General features: G+C 22.4%; 6 protein-coding genes across 6 annotated transcripts; 2 read left to right on the forward strand and 4 right to left on the reverse strand.

Annotated features, from left to right (window-relative positions):
* Positions 1-906: 906 nt before the first annotated feature.
* PY17X_1236200 (NOSIP domain-containing protein, putative) lies at positions 907-2668 on the forward strand (the record flags this gene model as incomplete). The annotated part of the gene is made up of 6 exons (XM_034637635.1): positions 907-976; positions 1215-1513; positions 1653-1858; positions 2000-2081; positions 2265-2358; positions 2613-2668. 6 exons carry the CDS (start codon positions 907-909, stop codon positions 2666-2668), a joined length of 807 nt encoding a protein of 268 aa, XP_034493574.1.
* Positions 2669-3564: 896 nt separating this feature from the next.
* PY17X_1236300 (protein AMR2, putative) lies at positions 3565-7242 on the forward strand (the record flags this gene model as incomplete). The annotated part of the gene is made up of 2 exons (XM_724307.2): positions 3565-6918; positions 7027-7242. The coding sequence occupies 2 exons, from the start codon at positions 3565-3567 to the stop codon at positions 7240-7242; spliced, it is 3570 nt and encodes a 1189-aa protein (XP_729400.1).
* Positions 7243-8223: 981 nt separating this feature from the next.
* Positions 8224-8619, reverse strand: PY17X_1236400 (SWIB/MDM2 domain-containing protein, putative; the record flags this gene model as incomplete). The annotated part of the gene is made up of 1 exon (XM_725507.2): positions 8224-8619. One exon carries the CDS (start codon positions 8617-8619, stop codon positions 8224-8226), a length of 396 nt encoding a protein of 131 aa, XP_730600.2.
* Positions 8620-9634: 1015 nt separating this feature from the next.
* Positions 9635-10970, reverse strand: PY17X_1236500 (proteasome subunit beta type-1, putative; the record flags this gene model as incomplete). The annotated part of the gene is made up of 4 exons (XM_022956859.1): positions 9635-10066; positions 10235-10304; positions 10445-10552; positions 10852-10970. 4 exons carry the CDS (start codon positions 10968-10970, stop codon positions 9635-9637), a joined length of 729 nt encoding a protein of 242 aa, XP_022812697.1.
* Positions 10971-12001: 1031 nt separating this feature from the next.
* On the reverse strand, positions 12002-12658 carry PY17X_1236600 (cyclin; the record flags this gene model as incomplete). The annotated part of the gene is made up of 1 exon (XM_725509.1): positions 12002-12658. One exon carries the CDS (start codon positions 12656-12658, stop codon positions 12002-12004), a length of 657 nt encoding a protein of 218 aa, XP_730602.1.
* Positions 12659-14012: 1354 nt separating this feature from the next.
* PY17X_1236700 (ATP-dependent RNA helicase DDX23, putative) lies at positions 14013-16916 on the reverse strand (the record flags this gene model as incomplete). The annotated part of the gene is made up of 1 exon (XM_719206.1): positions 14013-16916. The coding sequence occupies one exon, from the start codon at positions 16914-16916 to the stop codon at positions 14013-14015; it is 2904 nt and encodes a 967-aa protein (XP_724299.1).
* Between the last annotated feature and the right edge of the window lie 1250 nt (positions 16917-18166).

Below are 18166 nucleotides of genomic sequence, written 5' to 3' on the forward strand. Positions count from 1 at the left end.
ATCATTATAATTTTATGTAATTCATTTTTTATTCTTAATAATTTACATTATGTTACTAAGCATACACAAATAAAATGTCCATATGTGATGATAATATTTTTTTTACTTAAAAATTCAAACGGAATACAAAAAAAATAACGAAAAAAAAAAAACACATAAATTAATATAAACAATTTTTATAATTTATTTCTTTACAGTGTAATTAAATGTAAGTATAATCGTAAAAATTATTTTTACAATATTATGTATATATTTTCACAAATATCAAAATAACTTGAAATGGTGTAATAGTAAAAGAACAAGTCTTATGTATATTTTTATATGATATAAATAGCTAGTTATAATTAGCTAAAAATTTTAGTACAAATCTGCCTGAAAAAAAAAAAAAAAAAAAAAAATCACATATTATTATTGCCACATTTTACAATATAGCTATTTTTTTTTTTAAGGTATATTATTCGTCTTAAATAGGTAAAAGTATAATATTTTTAGAATAAATTAAAAAAACGAAAAAATATATAAAGATCTCTTTATAATATATTTTTAAAAATATAAAAATTGTATTAATTCTTTATTTAGGGGTTGGATGAAATTATGCTTTGAGATTTTCAGCTATGTACATAAATACAGCATATATTGCATGTGTTTATATATGTAAGTTTAGTAGGAATATAATTATTTTTGCGCAAAAATAGTGGAAAATGGAATAATAAATCGTAAATAAAAAATATAATAATAGCGATAATAATAGTGATAATAATAGTGATAATAATAGTGATGATAATAATGAATAAATAAATGCAAAACAAATAAAATTCTTCTTCATATTGCATTGTTTCTTCCATCAAGCAAAGGCATTTCAAAACAATATAATTGAATTTTTCATCAAAACGTGGAAATTATAGGATGACGAGACATAGCAAAAATAACACAGCAAATCCTATATTTACATATCATGAAAGGAAAAAGGTCAAAGGTATAAGCAAATTGAAAAGAAACTGAATATAAAAAAAACCCTAAAAAATGTAGAGAAATGTATATAGTAAAAAAAGTATGGAGAGAAAAATAGTTCATATATGTTTATAATATCTACGATGGGAGTAATGCATACATATATATATATATATATCACTATGTACGTAGTGAGCCATAAAGTAGAAAAGATAATTAAACATGGTGTTTTATTTTATTGTTACAATTTCTTTTTTTTTAAGATGTTGGAACTCTCAAAGAGAGGCTAGGAAAAGACTCGATGCGAAAGTTCGAGCAATGTTGGATTTGTTTGAGAAATTCTGAAACGCCTGTTAGTACCCCTTATGGTCATATATTTTGTAAAATATGCATAATTAATAATTTTTTAGCACAAAAAAAAGAATATTCTAAAAAAAAAAAGGAATATGAAAATTATATTAAAGATATGGACCGAAAAAAAAAAGAAGAAGCACTTCATATAAGAGAAAAGGAAAAAATTAAATTTTTGGATGACCTTGAAAATGTTCATGAACATGTTAAGGTATAATTGAAAATATGATAATACACACATGGCTAGTTAAAATTATGGAAAACATAGTTAAAGAAAAAAAAAAAAAAACTCTGCATGAAGTATTTAAATAAACTTATTGTTTTTATTTTAATTTTTTATTTATTTGAAGAAAACGGATGAGAAGAAAACAGGTGTAGATATATCTAATAACTTTTGGATAGCTGGAAATGCAAAAATAAAAAAAGATATTGATAAAAAATTAAAACCACCATCCAATAAATTAATATGTCCAATTAGTGGGAAACCAATAAAAATGAGTGAACTAATTACTATTAATCCTGAGGTTATTGATAAAAATGACACTATAAATGGAAAGTAAGTTTTATTATTATTTTTTTTTTTTTTCTATATGATAAAATAAGATACTATTGAATAAATTTGAATAGCTCAAAATGTTGATGTCTCTTAATTATGTATATATAAAAATGTTATCATAATTTTTTTTTATTTTGATAGTTGGGTTTGTTCATTTTCGAAAAAGAATATAGACCATAATAAAGCAGTTCTCATAAAAAAAACAGGGCAAATAATTTTAAAAGTAAATATTAAAATAAATGCACTAATTTACAAATTTCAGATTTTTATTAAATATAATAATATTATTTATATGCTTGGAAATTTATTTATTTATCTATTTATCTATTTATTTATCTATTTATCTATTTATTTATCTATTTATTTATTTATTTACTTTTTTTTTTTTTTTTTTTTTTTTCTATAGTCTATTTTTGAAAAATTCATTTATGGAAAAAAAAATTCATTAGAAATACAAGTTGGTGATGGTGATTTTATAAATTTACAACCAGGGGGGACCGGTAATATATCACGTTTCATTGCATCGTGTTTTACCAATGTGTATATTTATATATGCCTTTCCACAGTTGTAGTGTGCATTATTTTGTGTATGCTTTTGAAAATCAAAACGATAATGAATCCTAGAAATGACAAAATGAATATAAGCAAGAATGTGTACATACTATCTACAACATAATTTATATTCTCAATTTTGTTATGTTGTTATTATTTATTTTATTATTATTATTATTTTTTTTTTTTTTTTTTTTTTCAGCCTTTTGCGTGCACAATAATGTTCAAAATAGTGTGTACCGTGAAGTTCTTCTTTGATCAGAGGAAATGCAAAAAAGAAAAAAGCACAATTAAGACAGTTTTATTTATTTTTTCTCCCTTTATTTTTTCTCCCTTTATTTTTTCTCCATTTATTTTTTCTCCATTTATTTTACTTTTATTTTTTTGTTTGATTTTTGACAAAATTCCACTTTTGGAAATACTACAATTTAAATCTTTTTAATGAAATCTAAACATTTGTTGTAAAAATTATATATTCTTAAAAACAGTCGAAATTATTTTTTTTAGTTAAAAATTTTTCATAAAACATGTAAATAGTAACAAGGAATATAATAAAGTGACAATATCACAACAAATTCTCTTTTAAAAAAAGAAAAAAAACGAAAAAAAACGAAAAAAAATGTTTATATAGGGTTACACATTTTATTATTAGTTTATTTTTTTAACTTTTAATGTAGTTGCGAGGTGTTCATATTTTTATAGCATAGGGCTCGGTGAATTTAGTATCCATGAATTTGTTTGATTTTCTATTTTTATAAAAAATGATAAAATAAATATATAATAAGATTGGCAAAATTTAATTATATATTCACATAATGTATAGTTTAGTAAATTATCGTTTTTTTTTTCATGACAAGCCATTGATATATGTTAAATTATTCCAAACATATTTTACAAATATGCAAAAGATATAAAATTGTTTATTTTTTAAGTTAATTTTTTCTACAATTTTCAAAACTTTATAATTTTTTACATTTTGAAATGTAGTATTTATAGCGAAATAAATAAATATTTATTTTATTTTATTTTTTTTTTTTTTTTTTTTTGTTGTTTTTCCATTCCTCTGATTTCGTAAAAATAACAAAATAGTATATAAAAATGAAATTATGTAAAATATAAAATATTTCCATGTTGAAAAAAAAGAAAAAGAGGATATGTTTCGGTTGGTAAAATTAAAAGGGGTATATTGGAAATATATAATATTTTTGTTGTTAAATTTAGTTATTTCAAAAGTAAAGACATATAAAAAAACAAAATGGAGTGGATTGTGGGAACATTATTATAATGAACCTTGTTTAGAAACCAAATCAAAAAAAAGTAATTATATTATTTTAAACAATAAAACACATTTGATATCATATAATAAATCTAATGAGAATAATAAAGTGAAAAGAAACAAATTTGTAAAAACAAGAGTGAGCAAAAATATGCTTTTTGTAGAAACCCCAATTTTAACACATCATTATTATAATAATAAAAAAAGTTGGAAAAAATTCGAAAAAAAAAATAAATATCATGATAATTTTTATTCATCTCTTTTTGAATCACAACAAGGTAATAATAATGAAAAAGGGGAAGAAAGCACATTAGCAGAGAATAACCAATTGGGTGAAACTGAAAACCCCGATTTGGGGCAAAGTGAAAATGAAAATTTTGGGCAAAGTGAAAGTGAAAATTTTGGGCAGAGTGGTGATAGTAAAATTCCAACTAATCCAATACAAATAAACAAAAGTAATAAAAAAAAAAATTATAAATTTACATCATGGAATAATAAAAATGAAATAAATAATTTTGATGTAGAAAAGTATGACATAATAAATAATGGAAATGATACACATAAATATCATTCCTCATTTTTTACATCTATTAAAAATAAAAAAGAAAAAAATGAAAATAGATATCATTTAAATTTCAAAATAAATAAAGAACTAATAAATACATCATCTGTAGAAGAGTTATTAAATATTCTTGGAAAATATCTAGACAATAAAATAAAAACTAATATAATAGATGTAGATTCAAAAAACACAATCCTTAATGAAGTGAATATTGTAACGGCTTACCATCGAATTGCAAAACATATTAAAAATAAAAATTACATTCTCAAAGAAAACACAAAAGATAATAATGAAATCGATCATTTTTTTGACCCAATAACATTCAGCCTATTTGAAAATTACTCGAACGTCCCGCCTGCAAAGGCTGAAAAGGCCGAAAATGATGAAAAGGCTGAAAATGATGAAAATGATGAAAATGATGAAAATGTTGAAAATGATGAAAATTGTGATAAGGCTGCAACTGGTGATAAGGGTGAAAATTGTGATAAGGCTGATAAGGGTGCACATTTTACTGCCAGTTCATTTCCAAATATGAGTTATAATAATCACTCTTCCTTACACAATTTAGATGTATATAAAAAGTTATATTGGTTATTAAAAGATAAAATAATTAATAATAAATCTATAGTACCTAAACATATAGCAAATATTGCATGGGCATCTAGTGTTATATTAAACAATGATATATATATATGGAATAACATAAAAAAAAAATTTTATGAAAATATTCAAAATTTCAAAGCCCAAGAGATATCAATTATTATATGGTCTTTTAGTGCATCCAAAAATAAACTTATTCAAAATAAAAAAGAATTTATATTATTATTTAATTATATAAAAAAATATATAGATGAAAATAAATTTAAAGGCCAAGAATTGAGTAATATTATATGGTCATTTGCTATTTCAAAATATGCAAACTTTGATATGTTAATTATATTATATAATTATGCTTTAAAGATATTTGAAAAATTATGTATGAAAGATATTGCAACCATTTTATATAGTTTATCTATTTTTGCTACTGACACAATTAACCAAAAAATAATTCATATTATTAAAAATTGTCATTTCCAAAAATATGGAATAAAAAATGATTATTTAACAATACATCAGGAAGAAGCTCAATTTGGTAATGATGTAAAAATGAATGAAAAATTAAAAAAGAGTGAAACCGACTTAGAAGAAAATGAAACCGACTTATCAGTTGGCTTTTCACATTTCAATAAAATACCTCAAAATGAAGACGATATTTATGAAGACAATTTAATTATTGAAGAAACTGATAATAATGATAGATCATATTTTCACACCAAATTAAGTGATGATAAAAAATATGTTTTTTTTTTACTTTTTGAAAATTTTTTAATTTATTCGTTAAAAAAAATACAAAATGAAAAAGAAAAAATGAACATGAGAATTTGGGCAAATATATTTTGGTCCTGTGCAAATATAGGATTAGGAATTTATAATGATTTACATTTTAATAATAATCTTAAATATTACAAACATATATTAATAGATGTAGATTCTAAAAATGATAATACAAATTATTATATTGAAAAAAATAATAAAATAAAATATGAAAAGGAATCAAATTCTATGTATACTATATTGTTAAAAAATAAATTACAAAATTCAAATATCGAAATAGATTTAAAACCTTATGTATATATTATTGAAAATGATTATATATTCCCATCAAAATCAGATGTAGAAAATCGATATTCAGATTATCTAAAAACAGAAATGGATGGGAAACAATATGGAATAAATGTGAACTTAGACATTTTTAATCAAAATGAAAATATTATTGAACCTTTTAAATTGGATAAAAAAAATATTTCGAACCATACTACTAATTGTGGTTTGCCAAACAACGGAGAAAAAAATGACTATATGAATAAGGGGGGGAAAAATGACTATATGAATAACGGAGAAAAAATTGACTATATGAATAAGGGGGAAAAAATTGACTACTCTCTATTTCTAAAGTCATTTGATATACAAAAAAATGATTCTATATATAACAAAAGTAATAAAAGTACTATTGTATTTAAATTATTAGAAAATTTTGAAGATGCTTTAAATAAAAAAATAATTAAATGGTCAAGATGTGAAATTCAATCTATTGCTAATATATTATGGAGTTTATCTATTTTAAATATATTTCCTAAAAAAATATTTGAAGATGGATTAAATGAATGTAATAAAAGATTTATTAAATATGGAAAAAGAAAAAATTATAATAAAATTCAATATTTTATTTCACAATTGCATCAGTCACAATTATATCAAGTCGCCTTTTCCTACGCCATTTATTTGAGCGGGAAAAACGAAAAAAATTACAAAAACGAAAAAAATTACAAAAACGAAAAAAATTACAAAAACGAAAAAAATTACAAAAGTGGGAATAATACGAAAACAATTGCAACTATCAAACAATCCCTTTATAATATTTTTGAAAAAAATTATAAAATCTCTATTAATACTCTCAATATATGGAAAAAACAATTAGCTAGGAATCAGAGAAAAGAAGAAAAACACCATGTTTCTTCTTCTGTCCATAAAAAAATATCAACCGATCTTAAGTACCTTAATGTTTTTCACTACAACGAATATTTTATTTTGGATTCGATTTTAGTGGACGCATACATTCCCCACTCGATGGTACATTCCGCATTCTTCCAAAATTTGCCCAAATTTTTCCGCTCATTTTTTTGACTTTTTTCTTTTTTTTATTTTTTTCTTTTTTTTCTTTTTTTCCTTTTTTCGCAGGTCGCCATAGAAATAGATGGACCCAGTCATTTCATCCAAAGAGGGGAATCAATCGTATATAATCCAAACACATTATTTAAGAAAAGATTATTGAGAGCTCTTGGTTTTGTTGTTGTTTCAATTTCAGTTACTGAACATACATTTATTTTTAGCGCATTGAACACAATTAATTTTGTTAAACGAATTTTATCAAAAATTAATTATAATAAAATATAACTCTAAACATTTTTTTGGAAAATTTATTATTATATAAATTTAGGATAATATATATCAATATCTATTCCTTTTCGTATATATCTATATATTATATACACACCGAAAATGAAATTTCATATATGCACACAAATTTCCAACCTTGTGGAGAGCGATCAATTTTTCTCTTACACTTGCCCTACCCATTTATCGTCATTTGCCACTGTTTATTTTATCTTGTTATTTTGCCATTTTGCCACTGTTTATTTTATCTTGTTATTTTGACATTTTGCCACTGTTTATTTTATCTTGTTATTTTGACATTTTGCCACTGTTTATTTTATCTTGTTATTTTGACATTTTGTCACTGTTTATTGTTTTTTTTATTTTTTATTTTTTATTTTATTTTTTATTTTATTTTTTTGTTTTAAGGGAAAAGCAAAACGCTGGCCGGCATGTCCTACTGAGGACACCGTGACATTCCCTAATTTGTTCGCATTAAAAATAATAAAAATAAATATTTTTAATAAAACATATAAAAAAAAAAAATACCAATTAATATAATCGTTATTTACGTTTGACATACTTTCATTTATTTTATCATTTTAGCAGTTTTAAATTTATTTACAAAATTATTATATTTGAAAAAAAATAAATTAAAAAAAAAAATGAATAAATATACAACACACCATAAAAAAGTTAAAAAGCAAAAAAAAAATATTTTTCCTTAATCTTTTTTATTATTCAATAAAATAGTTATATATATATATAAATTTATAATTTTGAAACAACATATATTTGTTTGTCTATTCTCACAGTTTTCATAAAAATGAAATGTAACAATAATAGTAGTTCTATATAAACATTTTCTTATTTGGCAAAATTTCAATTATTATAATATCGTTTTTATTTTTTTATTTTTTTATTTTTTTATTTTTTATTTTTTTATATTTTTATTTTTTTATTTTTTTATTTTTTTATATTTTATAATTTTTAAAATAAATTTCATTCCTTTCTATATGATGTAACATGTTTGAAAAGTAGTTTTGGAATTTCGAGCATATCAACTTCATCTTTTTCTAAAACTTGTTTTAATTTTTGATCAGGAATTATTTTTCTTTTCATATCTGGATCTTGTAAATTATTATCCTTAATATATTTCCATGCATATTTTAAAACAAAAACCCGTGATGCTGTGTCTGTATTTAAGAATTCTTTTAAAGGACTTTTAATTTCACAATCAATTTGTAATCCATTAGGTTTTTTTTCTTTTATATTTTCATTATTTTTATCACTAGTACTATAATTATATTTTGTCATAAATTTATTTAAGGGTGAAAATGATCCATGCCCTATAATTTTATTTTTGGGAATAAAAAATTTTGCTCTAACTGTATTCATTTTTGTATATTTAAACAATTTCCTATAATATAGTATAGTTATATAATATGGTATAGTTATATATATGTGTGTAGTGTGTAAAGGGATATAGTATTTTTTTTTTTTTTTTTATTATTTTTATTGTAATTGCTTCAAATGGTGTTATAAATGTTTTACATGTCAACAAAAAATATAAAAATATATATTTAAAAAAATGAAAAGTAGTAATATATTTTCCTACACATATATAATATTTTTTTGGAGGGGAATATCAAATTTATTATCCATTGAATGTATATATCAAGCTTATGAGAAAAAAATTAAAATAAATATTTAGAAAGATTTATTCCGTTTTTTTCATATATATCAGTTAGCAAACTATTTTAACGTATGTATATAATATATATATAATATGTAATATATTTTTGACTTTTTTTTTTTTTTTTTTTTTTTTTTTTCACATTGACACACTTTTAATTATATACACATGATATCTTCACATTGTTCATATGAGTGAGGAGTGTAATAGTGTGTGACTTAAAAATTTGTTCATTTTGTTCCATAATTTATATTTTTAAAAAAAAATAGTTTTATAGTTGCGTTATTATCAAGTCTGTTTGATTAAACATTTACGATTTATTATTTTTATAACATATTTATATAATATTAAAAAAAAAAAAAAAAAATGAATATATATTTTTACATGTATAACTTAAAGGGGAAATATAAATACATTACAATATGTATATATAAATATATTTATATAAAATTGCAGAAAATTTTTTTATAATTTAAAGTTAGCATACCTATAATATTCTTAATTATATTATATAATAATTTTATATTAATATGAAATAGTTGAGAATGGAAAAAAAATATATAGCCCATGAAAATATGGCTCTCATCATTATCCCTTAATTCTCTTATTTTTATAAAAAATTGATATTTATATTTATCTGGCTCAAATTTTATTTTTTGGATATATCCATATAAAAAATAGTATATTCCATTTATTTTTATAAGCATATAATTAATATTAATCCTTTTTTAAGTCTAATAATGTAGTATTTATTCCCAAATTATCAATAATATATATTTCTGCTTGGTCACCTGTATATATATCTCTTTCAGTTGCAGACGTCATAGCATCTTTAACAAAATTAATATCATCTCTTAAGTTAAAATCAATATTTTTAATTAATTGATTTTTTTGTTCAACTCTATTATCTAATATTGGTAATATAAGAGATGATCCACTTCCTGTACATGCATGTGTCGACATATAATATGAACCGATTGCATCATAACTATATAACACACCTTTACCATCTTCATCTATACCAGCTAATATATTAAATGTATAGTAAGGAAAAAATCTTCGGCTATATAATGTTACACACAATAATTTTGCAATCACATGAATACTAGGATAATGTGAATGTTCTAAATAAAATAACTGAATTTTTTTCTGTAAAATTTGGGGAAAAAAAAAAATTAAATAATAGCAGTAATGATAATTATGCAACCAAAATGTGTTAAGTAAAACGTTCACGCGGCCACAAGCATTTACACCTCATAAGCATTTAATCTCATAAACATCCATATGCTGTTTATTTTTTATTTTGCATGATCAAACCTGTAATAGTGAATGGAGCGTTTTTATGTCGGATTGCATTCCAGACGATCCAATAATGCATTTATCAGTTCTGTAAAAAAAAAAAAAAAAAAAAAAATACATGCATACATACATATACACATGCATATACATACACATATATATAACGCTTGCACATTTTAAATGTTACATAATGAAGATGGTATGCATTATAGACGTATATTTTTTTACATTTTTGATATTTTGGGACAATTTCTTGTGTATATTGAATAAGACAATGACAAACGTGTATCGCCAGCCAAAATTACATAATCTTTTCCTGTTAAGCCAATGACAGTTCTATCAAAAAAAAAAAAAAAAAAAAAAAAAAAATGATGTTTTGTATTATACACTATATATATTCTAGTATTTATAAAATATGAACAAGTAAGGATAATATATACACATAATTTTTTAAGCAGTTTTGAAAAAATAGTTATATTTGTAACACAAAGACTTTTGTATGTATTTCATAAAATCTTCATTCCTTTGTCGTTTTTTAAAATAGCTTTATAACTATTTCATTTTGTTTTGTTTGTTTTTTAAAATAAATTTATAACTATTTCATTTTTTTTTTTTTTTTTTTTTTTGCTTCTTACCCCCCATTGTCAATGTATGGATTCCATCGTTTAGAAGGTCGAGCATGCTCTATTGCGGCTTCATTTTCTTCTGTTTTTTTTTTTTCAACAGAATTACTATTTAATTGTAAAATTTCCATTTTTTTACAAAAATAATATGACTAATATTATAGAAGGAAATACAGCATTTATATACAGCAATATTGTGTTTCTCTTATTTTATAATCAATTATAAAAAAAGGTTGAGAACAACAAAAAAGTGTTATATATATAAATAATAAGTAATAGGTAATAATATCAAGAATACATGTTATTATTACATGAATTTAATTATATATATAAACCATACTAAAATTTTACATTTTTTTATTTTTAGTTTTTTTTTTTGAGAAAATACCTATTTTATATGCACAAATATATTATGCGTATTATATTGCATCATATATATTACTCCTAAATACTATATATTTTATACATTTTTTTTTTTCTTTCACTTTTTAGGAAAAAAAAAACAAACATATAATTGCACACATAATATATAAAATATACCATTATTATATTTTCCTAACTTTTGAAGAAAATGTACTATATATATATGTATATATATACATATTTTTTTCCTTCGCACTTTTAACGATTTATTCATTCTTTTATGTGATATATTTTATCACATACTTTATTGTTTATTTTTATAACACCTAATGATAATGAAGCAATAGCATAATATATACCTTAGCATCCTATTTAATGTTGGAAAGTTAGATCATTTTGTATTTTATTTGATAATTTTATTTGATAATTTTATTTGATAATTTTATTTGATAATTTATTTGATAATTTTATTTGATAATTTATTTGATAATTTTTTTTTTTTTTTTTTTTTTTTCTATATGAATATTCCACTTCCTATGTTTGAACAATCACACCTACTACTTTTATGTGTTTTATAAACATAAACAGATTTTTCCAGAAAATAGTTTGTTGGTATATACACATATTTGGGTTATAAGTTCTTTAGTTTTTATTTACACACATATTTGTGTTGTTATTTTATATATTTTTGCGCACATATACAAAACAAAATAAAAAAAAATAATATAATAAATGATAAAGGGTATATTAAAAAATGATAAGAGGTGTTGGGATGAAGTATTGCTTTTGCAAAAACGTTTTATCTTTTCTTTTCATTTTTATTTTTTTCCATAAGATAAGTAGATGTTGTAGTATTTTTATCCTGATTTTTAAGAAACATGCTATTATTCATATTAGGAGAAGAATAATTAAATAGGTTATAAGTTTTAACAATTGAAACTGGTTTGCTTTGTTTTCTGTTTAAAAATTTCTGAACAGCTATTGAAATATATTTTCTATAAAAATTATATTCATTGGATGATACATATAATTTATAATCTAATAAATTTAAAAAGTGAGCTTCTAATTTATTTAACTCTTTTGTAGTAATTCCTCCAACTTTTGCATAAAAAGCATTAGAATAATATAAATCATCAAAAAATTTTGCAGATATCATAGCTGCTGTTATTATTAATCTATGTATACATAATAATGATAATGTAATATCTTTATGTATTTTTATAATTCTATCTAAATAAATCATAAGTAAAACAAAACACTCATTACTACAACCTATATATTTCCCAATCCGTTCAACATAATTCTTTATTGATATATCTGGTACTTGTGAAGCATGAAAAGTTGTTATTTTTCCATCTCCTTTGCTCATTTTTATCATTTCCCCTAAAACAATTGGTATATACATTATGTAATCTTTATGTGTCCTTGGAGCATTTATTTCGATATCATAATCCATTTTTCTAAATTTTCATATCTTGGATTAATTTATGTGCGCTTTTAAATTAATATAGAAAAAGTTGATTGTCTACACTTAATTATTAAATATCCATATGCATATATTTATTTTTTTATGTCTATCTCATGCGCTTAGCATGTGACTATATATTTTTATGGATATCAATGAAGTGAAAGACGCTATAAACTGAAATATAAAACTTTTCACAAAAATTGGCTAGTATCAGTTTTTACATGACCATGTAAGGTAAAAAATAAAAAAAATAAAAAAAATAAAAAAAAACAGTCAGCTAAATAATCAGCTAAATAATCAACTAAATACTCAACTAAATAAATTAAGCATGATAAAATTAGCGAGCATATTTAATATATAGACGAATAAATATTTTTAATATCTGGTCGTTATTCTTAATATATTTGTTTCACTAAAATTATGATTATATTATTATTTTTACAAATAAAATAAATAAAAAAAAAAATAAATAAAAATAAATAAATAAAAAAAAAAAAAAAAAAAAATAAAATGGCTATTTGTATAGCTAAATAAAATAGAAATAAATTTTGTAGATTCTACAAAAATAAAAAGCAAACATATTTATAATATATTCGTTTTTTCATTGTATACATATATCAGCATATATATTCATATATGTGATTTGTACAATTGGTTAGCTACTCTTGTGTAGGTTATACATGTGTGTGTGCGCAGACAAAAATGGGCTTGTCTACCCAATATGAAATAAAATAAATACAAGGATAAATAAATTAACACTTAAAAGTTGTGAGTTCAATAATGAACATGAAAAAAAAAAAATAAAAAAATAGCGATAATAAAATGAGTAACAAATTCGATGAGAAAGATGATAAAATCTCATCATTGTTGGTAATATTTATGAGTATAATACGATAAAATTCATATTTGGAAAAAAAAAAAAATCAATCGATAAATGGTAAACAAAATTATAAAAAAGGAGGATACAACTTGTACCCACCTAAAAGTTTAAATGGGAAATTATATCCATGTATATATGTAGTTTCATTTTCATTTATACTTTGTTTAAATTAAAAAAATGAAATTAATTATTAGCTAAATTAGGAGGAAACAAATTATATAGGAAATAAATAAAAAAAGCGAAAGAAGCCAAAATCGTAGGTTTGAACATTTTTCTAAGATAGGATAATTATAATAGGATGTACATGTTTTGTACTTGACCCTTTGTAAAAAATTTTATCGGGATAATAAAAATATGAACTATGTTATTAAAACAAATATATAATATATCAGTTTAACTAGGAATTTTCTTCTATGTAATCATTTTTCAATTTATAATCCTCCTTTATTTTGTCATATTATATCAATTTTTATACAAAATTTGTTTCTTTGAAGTTTGCATAACAGTTCCAGGTTTTACTTGTGAAGCAGGATTGTTAGCCAATTCAAGAGGTACAATATTATTTGATGATATCAAGAATTGGCGTAAATCATAAAATAAATGTGTATCTTGTTCAGTAACAAATGAAATAGCTAGCCCTTTCATTCCAGCTCTTCCAGTTCTTCCAATTCTGTGTGTATATGATGCAATATCTTTTGGGAGATCAAAATTAATAACTAATTTAACTCCATGTACATCAATACCTCTACCAGCTACATCTGTTGCTACTAAAATATCAAATTCTCCATTTTTAAAAGCATTTAATGCTTCTTCTCGCATTTCTTGTACTTTTCCACCATGTAATGCTATAGCTCTAAATTTCATTTTACTAATAGATTTAGCAATAATATCTGCAACTTTTTTTTGATTAACAAATACAATAATAGGTGGTTCATAAATTTCTAATAATTCTTGTAATTTTTGTTTTTTCTTTCCTTCAGTAATAAATTCTAATTTTTGTTCTATTGATCTTTTTCCGGCACCTGGATCACCTATAGATATATATGCAGGTGCTCTTAAATATTTTCTTGATAATCTTTCAACAGATGGTGGCATAGTAGCTGAAAACATTTGAGTTAATCTGTATAATCTATGTCCAGCTTTAGCCATCATTTCTTCTTGTAAAGCTAAAGCATCATCTTCTGATTTTAAATTACTAGTTGGTATATTATCTAAAATAAAATGAACAGCATCTTCAAAACCCATATCCATCATTCTATCTGCTTCATCAATAATAACATAATTACATTGATTTAATACAGTATATGCTTTTTCTAAACAATCTTGTAATCTACCAGGTGTTCCAATTACAATTTCTACTCCTCTTCTTAATTCAAATGCTTGTGCCTCTGCATTTCTTCCACCAACAACTGCTACGGTTCTACATGAACAATAAGATGCAAACTTATTAGTTTCGTCATATATTTGTATAGCTAATTCTCTTGAAGGAGCAATTATTAAAGCATATGGTCCATCTTGTGATGTTTCATATGTTAATGGAGGTAATTGTTTAACATATGATAACATAGGTAAAACAAATGCAGCTGTTTTTCCAGATCCAGTTTCAGCAATTCCAATTAAATCTCTCATTTCTAATGCAATAGGTATTGCTTGCATTTGTATAGGTGTAGGTTTTTCATATTTTGCTTTTTTAATTGCTTTTAATAAATCTGAACTTAAATTTGATTCTTCCCATTTTCTTATAGGGGGTGGTACAACACCACCTTTTATATATATTTCATTATCTTCTCTAAATATTCTCCAATCTCTATCTGTCATATCTTCTCTTTTTTTTTCACTCCAATGTTTATTATCTGTATCTTTTATTATATTATTAATTTTAGGTTCATAAATAAATTGATTTTTATGTAATCCGTTGTTTTCTAAGTTTGACACATATTTTGTGAGATTACTTCCAATTATTTTATCCTCATTTTCATTATATTCTTTATCTGATTCATTTTTTCCCCATTTTTTTTCTCCAGATGCTTCATATTCTTTCTTTTTCTTCATACATAATTGGATTCTATTTTGAACAAGTTTATCATAAAAATTATGTTTTTTTCTTTGCTCTCTTACATCTATACCTGCTATATATCCTCGACCAAATAATAATTGTGGTTCTAATCTATTTTGATATAATGGGTTACTATCATTTTTCGATGTATCTTCAGATTTATCCCATTCAAAATTAAATATATTTCGAAATTTTTCAGATGGTTTTTGCATTTTTTTTTTATGTTTATTTAACCCTAAATATTGTTGTTTTATTATTTCTAATTCTCTTTCTCTATATTTGTCTCTTTCAATGTCATCAATATGTAGCATATTTAGTTCTGCCAAAGATGATTGTGTTTTTTCATAACTCATTTGATACAATTTTTTATTTTCATCTTTTTTATTTTCATCTTTTTTATTTAACTCGGGTGTATTATCATTACTTGACATTTTTTTATCTTCATCACTTTGAGAATGTTCTCTATTTCTTTTTTTTTGTTTTTTTCTATCATTACGAATATCATCACTTTTTTTATTTTTTTTATAATTATCATCATGTTCATCTGAATAATTATCTTCTCCGTTTTTTATAGTTTCATTTTTATTTTCTAATTTTTTTTTATTTTCATTTCTTTCTTTTTTTGTTAAAAATACAAGTTTTTCTTTATTAGATGATATGTTTGCAAAAATACGTTTATTCTCGTTTTTATTTTTGTTGTCTTCATCTATTTTGTGTTCCTTCTCTTTTTTGTTATTATATTTATCGCTTTTATTTAAATTGCTATTTTTATTTTGGGGTTTATTAATTACTATTTTTTTATCACTATCTTCAGAATCGTCGTCTGAACTCGAACTATACAAATTTATTGTTTTTTTTTTCAAACCGCTTATATGCAAATTTTGATATATTCGTTCCTTTGCCAAATCTTTATTATTTTCTTCCTTATGTGTTGTTGCTTTCTCTTTTTGTTCCTGTTCGGTGCTACTACTACTACCATTTTTATTATTGCTACTACCATTTTTATTATTGCTACTACCATTTTTATTATTGCTACTACCATTTTTATTATTGTTACTACTATCATTTTCATTAATGGGGGAAGATGTTTTTTCTTCCTTGTTATCATTTTTACCTGAATTGTTCAGGTTTTCTTCATCACTTAAAATTTCATTGTTACTTTCTTTTTTTTCTTCAAAGCTACTTTTTTGAATATTTTGAAAAGGGTTATTAACTACGACAGCATTTGTTTTATTTTTATTTTCGTTTGCATTTTCTTTTTCGTTTTCTTCCTCTGGGACATTACTCTTGTTCCTTTTAAAGAAGAACATTTTTTTTTACATTTTTGTTAATATTAGTACTATTGACCATAATATATGAACATGGCTAGCTATTATGCATATACACATTACCACGTATATACGTGTATGTATATACTCGTTTATATGCCTATTTTCGAATGCATAAATGAAGGGAAATAAAATGGCGTTTTTTTAATGAAAAAATTATCTTCACTAAACTTAAACATAAAAATTGACAGTATAAAAAAAGGAAGAAATTAAAATGATATAATAACAATACAAAAAATATTTAATTTATACATATGCATCCTTTTTTTTTTTCATATCCATATGATGATATAGCATATTTCCTCATCTTTTGGATGTAAATTTTTTTATTATATTGTTTTATAAAAAAAAAAATACTTCAAATCTAATATGAAAATTGCTACGAGAAAAAATTGCCCAAACAAAGTATTGCCATTTTCCAATAAATTTAAAATAAAAATGAATTGAGGAAAAAATAAATTAAATATATGTATATTTTAAATAAAGAGGAACAATTGTAATATACAAAAGTAATGTTAAATTATTAAAATAAATAGAAAAACCAAATGGTTATTCATGATTAAAAGAAAAATTAAATATATTTCAACGAATGGAATGCTTTCAACAATGCTAAATGATTCGTTAGAAATATTTTTAAATAAAAAAAAAGAAGAAAAAAATGCAAAGCAATAAATCAAAACTGTATATTGTATTGTGTTATATTATATAATAGTAAGAACTTTCAATCTCGTAAATTTCAAAAAATAGTCATACATATAAGTTATTGTTTTACCTGACCATACATATAAGTTATTGTTTTACCTGACCATACATATAAGCTATTGTTTTACCTGACCATACATATAAGCTATTGTTTTACCTGACCATACATATAAGTTATTATTTTACCTGAACATGCATAATATTCACATTAAATGAAAAAACCTTTATGCGATAAAAAGATTATGTATATTTTTAACTATCATTTATGTCTGATTAAAAATATGTTACGAATGATATAACACCAAACCATTTAAAATTTGGTTACAAAATTAAAAAAAAAAATATATAGGTTATTTAAAGGTTGTGTTTTTATTTCCAAGAAAGTGTCAATATAAAAATGTGCCCACAAATTAAATATGTACCCTTATAAAAATGTATGTGAAATATTTAAGATAATAAAAAGACATGGACAAAATAGGGTGAATAAAAAAATAAAATAAATTATTAAATAAAAAAAAAAAGTAAATATT

The sequence above is a fragment of the Plasmodium yoelii genome, assembly GCF_900002385.2.
Source record: "Plasmodium yoelii strain 17X genome assembly, chromosome: 12".
NCBI lineage: Eukaryota > Apicomplexa > Aconoidasida > Haemosporida > Plasmodiidae > Plasmodium > Plasmodium yoelii.